Source organism: Ranitomeya imitator, chromosome 9, assembly GCF_032444005.1.
Source record: "Ranitomeya imitator isolate aRanImi1 chromosome 9, aRanImi1.pri, whole genome shotgun sequence".
In the NCBI taxonomy this organism is placed as follows: Eukaryota; Metazoa; Chordata; class Amphibia; order Anura; family Dendrobatidae; genus Ranitomeya; species Ranitomeya imitator.
Window position 1 is genome coordinate 11,576,004 of NC_091290.1, and position 15,463 is coordinate 11,591,466.

The 15,463-nt window shown below is 42.3% G+C and overlaps 1 protein-coding gene across 2 annotated transcripts in view; it reads left to right on the plus strand.

Moving 5' to 3' along the window:
* ANO1 (anoctamin 1) overlaps positions 1-15,463 on the plus strand; it is a 97,758-nt gene that overhangs the window by 22,201 nt on the left and 60,094 nt on the right. For both annotated transcript variants that reach the window (XM_069740066.1, XM_069740067.1), the window contains exon 2: positions 6,249-6,578. In XM_069740066.1, coding sequence (XP_069596167.1) covers positions 6,249-6,578 — 330 coding nt within the window. The remainder of the gene's footprint in view (positions 1-6,248; positions 6,579-15,463) is intronic.

Below are 15,463 nucleotides of genomic sequence, written 5' to 3' on the forward strand. Positions count from 1 at the left end.
ACTATCACCCCACTTACCACTGCACTAGGGCAAGTGGGAAGTGCAAGGCTAATCTTATGGATGTTCCTCTTCTGGGGCAGCTGAGATCTGATGGTTTTTAGTCTGGGAGGGGCCAATATCCATGACCCCTTCCTAGACTATTACCGTAATATCAGTTTGCAGCCATCTGCATGGCTTTACTGGTTAATAATTAACAGGAACCCTATGTCTTTTTTTTTTTTTTTTGGGGGGGGGGTCACCCATTTTAATAGCCAGGAAATGTTAAGTATACAGCTGTGAGCTAATAGTAAGAGCCTGGGAAGCTCCACGGGTATTGCCCCCCATCCCAGGCTATAAATATCAGCCCCTGCTGTCCGCTTTCCCTCTGCTGGTTAATAAAATGTTGGGGGACACCACAACATAGATTTTATTTTTTTCCCCAGAAAATAATTTAGTAAGTAATAAAATACATGTATAGTAAACTACACAAGCACTGTACTAATAATTATTGTGCCTGACATCTTTGTATCTATCTATTCTATTCTGTCGGGTCATGCTGTGATTTTACTGTATGCAGCAGATGAATTGCCGGCTTTTCAAAGGAAATGGGTGTATAAAAATTGGACAGCACTCGCATGGTCCCAGTGCTGTGTAATTCTCCCACTACACCACACCCCACCCAACCCAATCCAATCGTGATCAGATCCGAGCAGGAAAATAAATGGCAGATGAACACACAGTGATAGAATAACATTGGTCTGAATGCAATCCGAATTTTAATTGTATTGCATTCATCCGATTTAATTGCAAGTGTGTCAGCACAGTTTTCAGCCACATGGTGGTTGCGTTTGGATGGAAAATTCAGATATGACTTTCAAGAAGGCAAGGAAAAATTAATAGTTTTTGGGAAGGGGTTAAAGAAAAATTCCTAGTTCGTTATATTGAGGTAAAAGTTGGCTGAGATGCTGCCACTATGTGCCAAGCGCTGCTCATATTAAGGGACTGGGGGTCCATTCCTGGCAGCGGGACCACCTGCTTTGTGGTAGGTCAGTCTGAGCCTGGATAAGAGAGAGTGTGCTATCACTTTGTCAAAACTAAAGACTTAAGTTTTACCAGGGTAAAAAAAAACCCTTATAATTAGAAATTAGTCAGTTGGAGTCTTGGGTAAGATTTATGGTAATGAGCACACGTTTATACCACCCTGCGGGGCCACTGGCCGGTGAGTGCAGTAGATGGCAGTGCTTGACCTGAAAACTGTCCCCCAGGGTGGAGATCCTGTAAATGTGTGTTTTTAGGCTGATTTCATCTCCAGGCGGAGCTGTGTGCCTGCACAGTGCACACTTTGTGTTGTGTGACTATCTACATGACTTGTCTCTAGTAGGTGTAAACAGTTTGAGTTTATGAGAGGTGTTGGGTGACGCTGGAGCCCACCCACCTCTGACTGATCTCGCCCTGGTTAAGTTTCCTAGACTCATTTCTCTGCATGTCCAAGAGTCATAAGGAGGCGAATAAGGAGCAGTCGCCCTACATCTCAATGGTATCACAAAATGTGAGTATTCTGGAGTTCGCTTTCATTTACTTTTTTTACTTTGCCTTTTTTTGTTGTGGTGTGTGTTGTTTTTTTTTTTTTTTCTTTCTTTCTTTTTCTTTACTGTGACTGATATCAGTCCAAGTCTGGTACTTTTGGTTCTCAGGTCAGCCGCTGATGGACAGTTTTTATTAGATACAGGTAGACTGAGCTTGTGTGACGCAGAGATCTCTACGTATTCTGGAGTTAAAGCACAGAAGTCATTCTGGAACTTGGGGTCCACCACGATGGGAAAAGCAAGAGGGGCCATGTATTAAAATCTTTGACCATTCTGTTTTGGTAATGTGCAGGTGTAATGCACTTTTTTTTTTTTGCACCTGGTGTGACTATATTTTGGGGAGTCTTGTTATATGATAGACCCTTTTTCTTGTGAAGTTGTGTTTAAGTTGCCAGTAAACATTACATGAAAGTCTAATGGCTGATATCGGAAGGATCAGACATGCTGGATTTCTTACAAAACACAGGGCTGTCGGGCAGTAGCCTATTCCTCTCTCCCCATTGAATACACTTGTACCCTCGAGCATTCGGTCATGTCTATTTGGAGAATCTGGGCACCATTAGCCAGCGATGCAGCTTTTATAGGCAAAAGGGGATATAAATGGGAGAAAACGTCAGGTCCTGCCCTCACATCGAGGGGGCAGCTTTTGGACAGGTATATAAGCCTTGTGGTAATTGTACGGAAGTCACCATTTCATTTTCACTGCACATTTTGTTGGTGTATTTTCTAGATTGCACACCGTCAATCTACGGTGGGCACCCTCAATGGCACCCATACACATTAGATAAGTTAGCCGAACCCACCAACCATATTGGGCCTCCTGACTGTTCTGCGATAATTTGTGTAAGGATCGGGCGGTTGGAATTCTGTAATTTTGGGAGATGAGCCATGGCTAGGTGATTCTGGCAGTGGTTACATTATGGAGAACAGAGGGGAAGACGTGGCTCAGCCGAACGTTCCTGACTGTGTATGGCCAGCACAAGGCAGCAGACGCCATCACCACGAGGGTATACACTACAGGTATCATATGCTCTTGTATGCAATAGAAACGGTAGACCTAACGGTATATAATATCTCTTAAAGTGATTTTCCCATTTCAAACATTGATGTCATATCCACGTAAATATCCGTCTCGGGAAATAGTCCCCATCTTTCACCAATATGAACGGAGAAACCTTTTAGGTCCCTTTCTTGAGAGGAGTATGGGTCCCAAAGTTGGGACCTACATCCATCCGACAATTACAGCATATCCTTTAAGAACTTTATTAAGCCCCTTCATTAATACTATTGGAAACCTTAAGTTTGAGATGGTTATCAAAAGCAAAGGAGCAAGGGTTCTCAAAAGCTCGCAGATCTACACTCGCAGAACTTCTTCCAGCGTTTTGGTTTTTTTTCCTTTAGTTTGCCCCTCTCTTGAAACCTCCTAAAGTATGAACTTGAGCTTGTGTTTTTGTTTTTTGACACTTGTTAAGAAATTTTCCGTTTCTTGTGTCTTATCAGGGGCCAGAAGCAGGTCCTAAGATGTAGGGTCTTAGTCAAAAGGAAGACAGAATGACAGCTCAGATAAGAAGCACATGGCCACCCGTTATTACTGAGACATAATGGGTCTCCTTGTGTTTATGGCTGGTTTTAATGTATTCGCTCTATGAATTCCTATAGACATGTTGCCCTCCTTGAGACGTCTTTAGTTTTACACATTTACCTCCTGAGTTGTGAGTTGGCACGGGACTATATAACAACAGAAGAGGGGTCAGAGCTGCGGGGAGGGTTGTACGGGTTTACGGTCTTTGCACCTTCGCCACGTCCTGGTTGTATATCACGCTTGTGTAAACTACGGTTGGGTTTGTGTTCCCTACATGAGAGGGGTCACTCTCGCGTCCCCCATTGTATACAATTTTCACACTTTGTTTAAACATCAATCTGCTAGAAATTGATGAGTTTATTCATAATGTCATAATTAACATTTGAGCCAAGATCTGCGGCCATATTATTTCTAATGGAGGCTCCAACTCTACATCAACTTTGTTTCCTGTCTACTGCAGTCTTGGCTCTCTTGTTGTATCCAGTTGTCGTGAATCTTCATAAACTCTATTGTTTGCTGCAGTAGTTGTAACTCTACCACCGCTGAGGTTGTACTAACTTATATAACACCCATAGTGTCTAGATGGCATATTATAGCGGTGTCTGAGCACATAAGGGGTGTCTGGATGTGTGATACTTGTGGCACGGGGTCCTGCGTTGTGCATGGACCCTCTAACCTGCATGGTACCTCCATTTAGCACTTTATTACAGATATTACTTTCCAATTATAACTTTCATCCATAGGAGTAGGAAACGTTTATTTTTTTTCTTATTGGATTCCATATAAAAGGGGTTGCAGAGGATTGGGGGGAAAAAAAAGAACATCTTCAAGAAACTCCACCACACCCGTCGGGTCTATTAAAGTGTTTATCCAAAAACTATACTATACATTATTACAGAACTTTTCTTCATGTTATCACTCCATCTTCTCAGATGTCCTGTAACACTTCACGGTAGCCATTGTAGTCTATGAGGAGACTACGATGCACTACCCGATGCCACCCATGGACACTTGGTGTAATTTTTTTGATTCTGCAGATTGGCCACATTGATTTAGGACTTCCATTAATTAGGTAAAGCAATGACTGGATAAAGAGAGCATCACAGTCTCTGATGGACCCAACTATCTGTACAATGCTTAAAAAAAAGCCATAATATTCAATGGGTACCATTTAATGCAGTTTTCCCGTGCAGGGAAATTGGAAATTTTCATGGTTTGTTCCATTAACCGAATTCTCTATTCACCTATCCATATCTTTAAAACCAATGCTGTTATCCATTTTAGATCTTCCCAAGCTTGTGACCATCTATGCAACTTTGCACATTGAAGCCTGAGTCCAACACCGAAGTCTTCTCTTGCATACCGAGGGTTAGAATGTCCGGCCGCTGGAGGATCAGCAATGTTTACCACCAACTAGAGGGATCAAGTTCCGTCCACTAGTCAAATCCACTTCTTCATAAAGCTCTTAAATTAAAAAAAGTGATTAATATCCTTAGGTTTTTATTTAACTTTAATAATAATAACTTTATTTATATCTATTTTATGCACCACGAAACATATAAGGGTTGTCCAGGATTTGCAAATTGTTGCTTTCTTCCAAAAAAACACAGTGGCCCATCTGTCCATAGGTTGTATATGGTATTGCTGCTGAACTCTGTTAACTTCACTTGTGGAAAGATGTGGGGCTGTATCTGGAAGAAAAAAGAAGCCTATTTTCTTGTAATCCTGGGGAAATCCTTTTAAGTGATAACTGCTCCTTAGTAAATGGCAAAAGACGTCTTTTAAAATGGATTTCTTGGCTAAAAGACAATCTCGCTCTGCTTCAATGCCTTTTTACAGGGTCAAACATTAATTTCTTCTGGAAAACCATTTTGTTTCTGACCATAGGATTTGACTGATTTTGGCCATACAAGTGTTGAAAAAGTAAAACTATGATCAGTTAGTGTTGGCTGTCCTACTTCTCAGTCACTTTTGAGGTTACATGCACCCTCAGCCAAGCGAGCATATGTATGGGCGGATGAAGGAGATGGCTGTTGGCCAAACAAGTGCTTATGTGACAGCAGTCTGTAGAGTTGGCCATCTTTTTCTGCCATTTGGATTCTAGGATTTGCTTGACTAGTCTACAACTAATGCCCCTTGAATTCACTTTATATGTACACAAGTGATCCAAGAACCTACTGCTGCTCCTACCTGGTAGCTTGTATTGAAGATTATCGAGAAAAGAACGCTTCTAGGAATGCTCGTTCGCTGTAATTGTCAATGTGAATGCACCCTATTTACTACTGACCTGACTTGATTACTCAAAACCAAAATTTTTGCAAATGCATGAATGAAAACGATTCTTGACTGTGTTGGTACGGATGATGGTCCATCCACTGGAAACGGCAACTCCCATTAAACTTTTGTTTGCTCAGTGTCAAGATTTATATGGCAATGTGCCAGCCATAAAACACTGATTGATAAGAACATTTGTTGTGCGAAAGGTGTGGTGGAGTTTGTGCCAATACTGTTCTGGAATTACCCTACATCTTTTAGATTTCCCTGATCTCTGCTCAAATAGGGAGATCATTGTGGTAAAATCCTCAAACTTACATTAGTTAGACCTCTGATTGTCACCAAGTAGACCATCCATGGAAACGACAATTACTTGATTTTCATGTACATTCACCCGTGATGTGGACAAACTCTAAAGTGCCTCATTTAGGAATCTAATAGTAAAGATATTACATGTGGCAACCAATATTAATAAGTAAATCGATGGATTTTTGACCTAGCCTTATATTTTGTTAAGGTCGTGCACCATTTTATTTCCACCAAATCTTTGATTCTCCTTTTTTCCAGTCTTGGAGACTCCAAGGAGCATTTCCTGGGTGTTTTTGGCCATAACTCATACTCTTTCCAGCAAGATCGCACCATCTGGATGGGACATCTAGAACTTGTACAGTCCCAACCCTGTCCTCATGAACCCAGTGCCCACTCCCAAGACCATTGCACCATAGATTGTGTGGCACTAGCCTAATTTTCATTAGTAGTCTACAGAGTTATACTTTTACCTGTCCCACTGCCTTCTCATATTAATTTTTGCTTCTCCTTCTATGCAGTTGTTGAACTCTCTGGGTGCCAATCAGGACTCTGCCTGCAAACATGGCCTGTGCTTCAGAGATGGCCAGAGGAAAGTGGATTATATTTTGGCTTACACCTACAAAAAGTCTTCAGGTAACAGAACGCCAAGTAGAAAGTCCCTCCCCAGCAACTCATTGCACATGTCTCGGAGTAAAGACAGTCATCACCTTCCTGGGGGAACTAGTGACGTAGAATTTGCAGAAACCGAACCCAAGATAGATTATCATGAAGATGACAAGAGGTTCCGGAGAGAAGAGTATGAGGGTAACCTGATGGAGACTGGTCTGGAACTGGAAAAAGATGAAGCGGTAAGATCCATAATTAAATCTGTTCATTACACACGTTGGCACCAAGCAGAAGGTTTGACCAGTTGTGACAGATTTAATTTAATGCTCGATGATTAATACGCCAACGATGAGGTGTCTAATTCACACCTTGAGTATTGTCTTATAATCGTGATATTTCTGGTGGAATTTAGAAAGGTTACAATACACCCATCTAATAGAAATGCTCCACTCCCTGCTTCCTAAATCTACAGATAAGGCAGAAAGGATAGCAGATAAGCTTCTTCTGACCAGGCGTGTCTCCGAGTCTTGGTGCCAGGTTTCTAGATTGTAGGCTTCGATCATAGTGTGCACATTGTGCATCATCCACCTTCTTTGTTAGATTGTGTGTGTAGCGCATGATCATTATATTAGGCTGATTAACCGCAATGATAAATGTGACCATCAGCCATACCTACTAAATTCTGCAGGAACGGTTAACAGTCTAATGTGTATGCCACCTGACTCTTGTCTCCGATAATCGGGCATGTTTCACACATCTGTGTTTTGAGTAGAGACCACAATGCATGGACTGGCTAAGGGTCTCCTGATCCAAACGATACAGCCTAATATATGTCTGAAGCTGTCAAGTTTGGGTCAGGACTCGGAGAGCTGTAGCCAGTCAGTACGTGGACCATAAAGCATGGATGTGTGAAACTGTTCTAGGGTTAAAAAAAAAAAAAAGGGTCCAGCAGGTTGAACTTTGATCCTTTCTTACTCAGTTGGAATAAGCCAAGTGAATGGGTCATGCACAACTCGGTGTGTTTCCATGGACCGTGTGTCCGTGGGCAAAATATACGAATATGTCCGTTTCTTAACAGCAGCACGGGCCGCAAAATGTCCCACACACGTGCTGGATATCCATGTGTCATCAGTGTGACATGTACCGACGCTTGGAAAGCAGCGGTACAGTTAGCGCTGTTCCCCGGTGCCGAATGCAGGGGAGAATGATAAGCATTGTATTCAACTGATAACAGTGAGAGAAGGTGGCGGCTGATAGGAGTATTTGTCAGCCTCCGCAATAAATTAAATAATCTAGTGAGGGTTACCCTCGTGTTTTTTTTTTTTTTTATAACAAGCCAGGCAAAACTGACAGCTGCGGGCTGCAACCTTCAGCTTCAGCCAGGCTAGTTATCATGATTAGAGGGGTCTACATGCGTTTATTTTATTTTTTTAAATTATAAAAAAAAAAAAAAACGGCAAGGGGTACCCCCCCATATTTAACAACCAGCCTTGCTAAAGGGGACAGCTGGGGCTGGTATTCTCAGGCTGGTAAGAAGACATGGGTATTGAAGGCTAATCTTGATCTTTGCTATGGGCTCCTATCTTTTCCAGTACTGACACAAAGAATTCATCAGTGTTTTGAAGCTTTTTGGAAAATATTCAGTTATTTGTCAAACACTTGCCCTCCTGGTAACATTTCCTGTGACTCCACCAAGCATTAGGCTACTTAATTTCTGATTCTATGTAGCGAGAAATGTATTATAATCTTTATTTATTTATTTTTTTATATATAGCGCTAACATATTCCGCAGCGCTTTACAGGTTGCACACATTATCATCACTGTCCCCGATGGGGCTCACAATCTAGAATCCCTATCAGTATGTCTTTGGAATGTGGGAGGAAACCGGAGTGCCCGGAGGAAACTCACGCAAACACGGGGAGAACATACAAACTCTTTGCAGATGTTGTCCTAGGTGGGATTAGAACCCAGGACTCCAGCGCTGCAAGGCTGCTGTGCTATCCACTGCCCCACCGTGCTGCCCATAAATGTATTGCCCATAACTGTACTGCCCATAAATGTATTGATGGCATTGCAAAGTATCCCGCTGTAGTGAACCAATCCAGCAATAATGGTGAGCTGTGAGAACCTTTTGTGGATTCTACTGTCTACAGGGCCCTGGCTACACAGGATGCGTCTCGTCTTTGCACAGATAAGGTCTTCTCCAGAAATCATTGGAAGTTGAGGTGTTTACCTTGGATTAACCATAGTCCATGCAATATTATATTACACGCTCTGTGGAGGATCACAGCCGCGGAAATGAAGCCCTACAGGTGAAATCTATTGTCTGACACTGGGTCGTCTGTACACCTATGTATGGTACATGAAATATGACGATGTGTCTCATTGAATCCGCACAGCACTCAACGTCTTCTGTTCTCTATGTGGTCAAATAGGGAATTAATCACTTCCATGGATATTGGCGATAATCCCATAAACCGGTCACCCCATATTTTCCATTCTTTGCTCTCTGCCCGTTATGTATTGTAAGATTTACCTTTTCTGTATTTGATCAATGGGATGAATTTCCTTCCATTTGCAGTCTGATGTTTTTCTATTAATACCTTAAGTACAGAAACTGGAAATGTCGTGAGGACCCCAACAAAGTGGCTTTTTTATAGGTTGACGTCAACTTGTAGAGTTTGAAATCAATATTAAACTTTTTTCTTTTTTTTTCTTGGCTGCTTTTTTTTTTTTTCTCAGCTTTGGCCATGCTGAACAGTTTTCTCCCTGTAATTTAGCTAACGCCCATCTGTCGTGGCAGACATGAAGTCACGGTGCATCTCCTCTTACTTTCTGGCAGGTCGGCACACTGCGGGCACGCTTGCAAATGTTTGCACTTCTCCAAGTCATGTGGAGTTTTTACAGCTTGCTAACTTTAGAAGTAATATACAGTGTCATGGACGTCATGATGGCTGGAGAAGCTCTGGGCTTGTAGTCCTCCAGAGCCTACCCTCTTACTACAGTAAAATATCCGTTATAATAAATGAAATGTGGATTACATCTGCGCTGCTGCGCCTCCAGAGCACGGGACCTTCCGCCGCAGTTTCGCCTTTCCCGGACCGGCTCCAGTCCAGTTGACTGGAGCCAGTCCGGGAAAGGCGAAACTGCGGTGGAAGGTCCCGTGCTCTGGAGGCGCAGCAGCGCAGATGTAATCCACATTTCATTTATTATAACGGTTCTGAGAGGTCGCAACGCCGACCTGTGGATCTGCAGCAGCTGACAACTACACGCTTGTACTGTGTACTACCAGGTGAGCAGTTCTCTCACAATTGATTAAGAACAATCCTGGGGATAAGACCCTATTTGCGCTTTTTTTGTCTCCTATCTTTCAATACAGTAAAATATCGATATTTCAGATGATACAAAACTATGTAAAGCAGTTAATACAAGAGAAGATAGTATTCTGCTACAGATGGATCTGGATAAGTTGGAAACTTGGGCTGAAAGGTGGCAGATGAGGTTTAACAATGATAAATGTAAGGTTATACACATGGGAAGAAGGAATCAATGTCACCATTACACACTGAATGGGAAACCACTGGGTAAATCTGACAGGGAGAAGGACTTGGGGATCCTAGTTAATGATAAACTTACCTGGAGCAGCCAGTGCCAAGCAGCAGCTGCCAAGGCAAACAGGATCATGGGGGGCATTAAAAGAGGTCTGGATACACATGATGAGAGCATTATACTGCCTCTGTACAAATCCCTAGTTAGACCGCACATGGAGTACTGTGTCCAGTTTTGGGCACCGGTGCTCAGGAAGGATATAATGGAACTAGAGAGAGTACAAAGGAGGGCAACAAAATTAATAAAGGGGATGGGAGAACTACAATACCCAGATAATTAGCGAAATTAGGATTCTTTAGTCTAGAAAAAAGATGACTGAGGGGCGATCTAATAACCATGTATAATATATGGGGACAATACAAATATCTCGCTGAGGATCTGTTTATACCAAGGAAGGTGACGGGCACAAGGGGGCATTCTTTGTGTCTGGAGGAGAGAAGGTTTTTCCACCAACATAGAAGAGGATTCTTTACTGTTAGGGCAGTGAGAATCTGGAATTGCTTGCCTGAGGAGGTGGTGATGGCGAACTCAGTCGAGGGGTTCAAGAGAGGCCTGGATGTCTTCCTGGAGCAGAACAATATTGTATCATACAATTATTAGGTTCTGTAGAAGGACGTAGATCTGGGGATTTATTATGATGGAATATAGGCTGAACTGGATGGACAAATGTCTTTTTTTCGGCCTTACTAACTATGTTACTAAAAAATTGAACATGCTATCGGGGTGAAAATCTTTTTTTATTTGAAGAAAAAAAAAAAAAAAATTCTTCCATTGGTCTGTATTGTTCTCCTCAGTCATGACTCCTGTAATCTCCATCTGTTAGTGCAAAGGTGGAAATAAAGTGTAATGAAGTCATGGCTGAGCTATGCAGAGCGTGATCTCCGCTCATTGTGCAGAGTGTGTGGGACGCACCTTAAGTGACTGAGCAATGGTGAAACCTTCCATTGTTCTGGGACAATTCTGACAAATAAATCTTGTCTGCTCGCTGCAATATTAATAATATTATTTGCTCATGCACAAAACCACATTGTGTCATGGTGCTATTTTTATGGGCCAATTTTTCGCCCATTAACCAGAGCTGATTGACTATACGTAGGATGAGATGGCCTTCACATTGGTTTGGGTGCAACTTAACGAACATATGCATCAACGATCCAGCACATCAGTAATTCCCAAACTTTATTCTAGATAAATCCCATTAAAATATGATGCACAGAGCAATCGACTAACGTAATAAAACGTTCCAATGTGTGACACGTTTCGGACTACATCAATTTTTTTTTTATTGTGCTTGTGTACTTACTGGCCTATTTACAGGGGCAGAAAAAAAAAATTCTGATAATACCACTTTTCTCTTTGATTATCGGGCCCAATGTGCTTTAACCCCTTCATGACCCAGCCTATTTTGACCTTAAAGACCTTGCCGTTTTTTGCAATTCTGACCAGTGTCCCTTTATGAGGTAATAACTCAGGAACGCTTCAACGGATCCTAGCGGTTCTGAGATTGTTTTTTCGTGACATATTGGGCTTCATGTTAGTGGTAAATTTAGGTCAATAAATTCTGCGTTTATTTGTGATAAAAACGGAAATTTGGCGAAAATTTTGAAAATTTCGCAATTTTCACATTTTGAATTTTTATTCTGTTAAACCAGAGAGATATGTGACACAAAATAGTTAATAAGTAACATTTCCCACATGTTTACTTTACATCAGCACAATTTTGGAAACAAAATTTTTTTTTTGTTAGGAAGTTATAAGGGTTAAAATTTGACCAGCGATTTGTCATTTTTACAACGAAATTTACAAAACCATTTTTTTTAGGGACCACCTCACATTTGAAGTCAGTTTGAGGGGTCTATGTGGCTGAAAATACCCAAAAGTGACAACATTCTAAAAACTGCACCCCTCAAGGTACTCAAAACCACATTCAAGAAGTTTATTAACCCTTCAGGTGCTTCACAGCAGCAGAAGCAACATGGAAGGAAAAAATGAACATTTAACTTTTTAGTCACAAAAATTATCTTTTAGCAACAATTTTTTTATTTTCCCAATGGTAAAAGGAGAAACTGAACCACGAAAGTTGTTGTCCAATTTGTCCTGAGTACGCTGATACCTCATATGTGGGGGTAAACCACTGTTTGGGCGCACGGCAGGGCTTGGAAGGGAAGGAGCGCCATTTGACTTTTTGAATCAAAAATTGGCTCCACTCTTTAGCGGACACCATGTCACGTTTGGAGAGCCCCCGTGTGCCTAAAAATTGGAGCTCCCCCACAAGTGACCCCATTTCGGAAACTAGACATCCCAAGGAACTTATCTAGATGCATAGTGAGCACTTTGAACCCCCAGGTGCTTCACAAATTGATCCGTAAAAATGAAAAAGTACTTTTTTTTCACAAAAAAATTCTTTTAGCCTCAATTTTTTCATTTTCACATGGGCAACAGGATAAAATGGATCCTAAAATGTGTTAGGCAATTTCTCCTGAGTACACCAATACCTCACATGTGGGGGTAAACCACTGTTTGGGCACATGGTAAGGCTCGGAAGGGAAGGAGCGCCATTTGACTTTTTGAATGAAAAATTATTTCCATCGTTAGCGGACACCATGTCGCGTTTGGATAGCTCCTGTGTGCCTAAACATTGGCACTCCCCACAAGTGAACCCATTTTGGAAACTAGACCCCCCAAGGAACTTATTTAGATGCCTAGTGAGCACTTTAAACCCTCAGGTGCTTCACAAATTGATCTGTAAAAATGAAAAAGTACTTTTTTTTCACAAAAAAATTCTTTTCACCTCAATTTTTTCATTTTCACATGGGCAGTAGGATAAAATGGATCATAAAATTTGTTGGGCAATTTCTCCCGAGTACGTCGATACCTCATATGTGGGGGTAAACCACTGTTTGGGCACTCGGCAGGGCTCGGAAGGGAAGGCGCGCCATTTGACTTTTTGAATGGAAAATTAGCTCCAATTGTTAGCGGACACCATGTCGCGTTTGGAGAGCCCCTGTGTGCCTAAACATTGGAGCTCCCCCACAAGTGACCCCATTTTGGAAACTAGACCCCCCAAGGAACTTATCTGGATGCATATTGAGCACTTTAAACCCCCAGGTGCTTCACAGAAGTTTATAACGCAGAGCCATGAAAATAAAAAATAATTTTTCTTTCCTCAAAAATGATTTTTTAGCCTGGAATTTCCTATTTTGCCAAGGATAATAGGAGAAATTGGACCCCAAATATTGTTGTCCAGTTTGTCCTGAGTATGCTGATACCCCATATGTGGGGGTAAACCACTGTTTGGGCATATGCCGAGGCTCGGAAGTGAAGTAGTGACGTTTGGAAAAGCAGACTTTGATGGAATGCTCTGTGGGCGTCACGTTGCGTTTGCAGAGCCCCTGATGTGGCTTAACAGTAGAAACCCCCCACAAGTGACCCCATTTTGGAAACTAGACCCCCAAAGGAACTTATCTAGATGTGTGGTGAGCACTTTAAACCCCCAAGTGCTTCATAGAAGTTTATAATGCAGAGCCGTGAAAATAATAAATACGTTTTCTTTCCTCAAAAATAATTATTTAGCCCAGAATTTTTTAATTTTCCCAAGGGTAACAGGAGAAATTTGACCCCAATATTTGTTGTCCAGTTTCTCCTGAGTACGGTGATACCCCATATGTGGGGGTAAACTACTGTTTGGGCACATGCCGGGGCTTGGAATTGAAGTAGTGACGTTTTGAAATGCAGACTTTGATGGAATGCTCTGCGGGCGTCACGTTGCGTTTGCAGAGCCCCTGATGTGCCTAAACAGTAGAAACCCCCCACAAGTGACCCCATTTTGGAAACTAGACCCCGAAAGGAACTTATCTAGATGTGTGGTGAGCACTTTGGACCTCCAAGTGCTTCATAGAAGTTTATAATGCAGAGCCGTGAAAATAATAAATACGTTTTCTTTCTCCAAAAATAATTATTTAGCCCAGAATTTTTTATTTTCCCAAGGGTTACAGGAGAAATTGGACCACAAACGTTGTTGTCCAGTTTCTCCTGAGTACGCTGATACCCCATGAGTGGGGGTAAACCACTGTTTGGGCACACGTCGGGGCTCAGAAGGGAAGTAGTGACTTTTGAAATGCAGACTTTGATGGAATGGTCTACGGGTGTCACGTTGCGTTTGCAGAGCCCCTGGTGTGCCTAAACAGTAGAAACCCCCAGAAATGACACCATTTTAGAAACTAGACCCCGCAAGGAACTTATCTAAATATGTGTTGAGCACTTTGAACCCCCAAGTGCTTCACAGACGTTTACAACGCAGAGCCGTGAAAATAAAAAATCATTTTTCTTTCCTCAAAAATTATGTTTTAGCAAGCATTTTTTTAGATTCACAAGGGTAACAGGAGAAATTGGACCCCAGTAATTGTTGCGCAGTTTGTCTTGAGTATGCTGGTACCCCATATGTGGGGGTAAACCACTGTTTGGGCACACTTCAGGGCTCGGAAGTGAGGGAGCACCATTTGACTTTTTGAATACGAGATTGGCTGGAATCAATGGTGGCGCCATGTTGCGTTTGGAGACCCCTGATGTGCCTAAACAGTGGTAACCCCTCAATTCTACCTCCAACACTAACCCCAACACACCCCTAACCCTAATCCCAACTGTAGCCATAACCCTAATCACAACCCTAACTCCAACACACCCCTAACCCTAACCACAACCCTAATTCCAACCCTAACCCTAAGGCTATGAGCCAACGTTGCGGATTCGTGTGAGATATTTCCGCACCATTTTTGAAAAATCCGCGGGTAAAAGGCACTGCGTTTTACCTGCGGATTTTCAGCGGATTTCCAGTGTTTTTTGTGCGGATTTCACCTGCGGATTCCTATTGAGGAACAGGTGTAAAACGCTGCGGAATCCGCACAAAGAATTGACATGCTGCGGAAAATACAACGCAGCGTTCCCGCGCGGTATTTTCCGCACCATGGGCACAGCGGATTTGGTTTTTCATATGTTTACATGGTACTGTAAACCTGATGGAACACTGCTGCGAATCCGCAGCCAAATCTGCACCGTGTGCACATAGCCTAATTCTAAAGGTATGTGCACATGCTGCGGAAAACGCTGCGGATCCGCAGCAGTTTCCCATGAGTTTACAGTTCAATGTAAACCTATGGGAAACAAAAATCGCTGTACACATGCTGCGGAAAAACTGCACGGAAACGCAGCGGTTTACATTCCGCAGCATGTCACTTCTTTGTGCGGATTCCGCAGCGGTTTTACAACTGCTCCAATATAAAATCGCAGTTGTAAAACCGCAGTGAAATGCGCAGAAAAAAACGCGGTAAATCCGCAGCGGTTTAGCACTGCGGATTTATCAAATCCGCAGCAGAAAAATCCGCAGAGGACCAGAATACGTGTGCACATACCGAAACCCTAACCCTAGCCCTAACCCTAGCCCTAACCCTAACCCTAACCCTACCCCTAACCCTACCCCTAACCCTAACCCTAACCCTATTCTAACATTAGTGGAAAAAA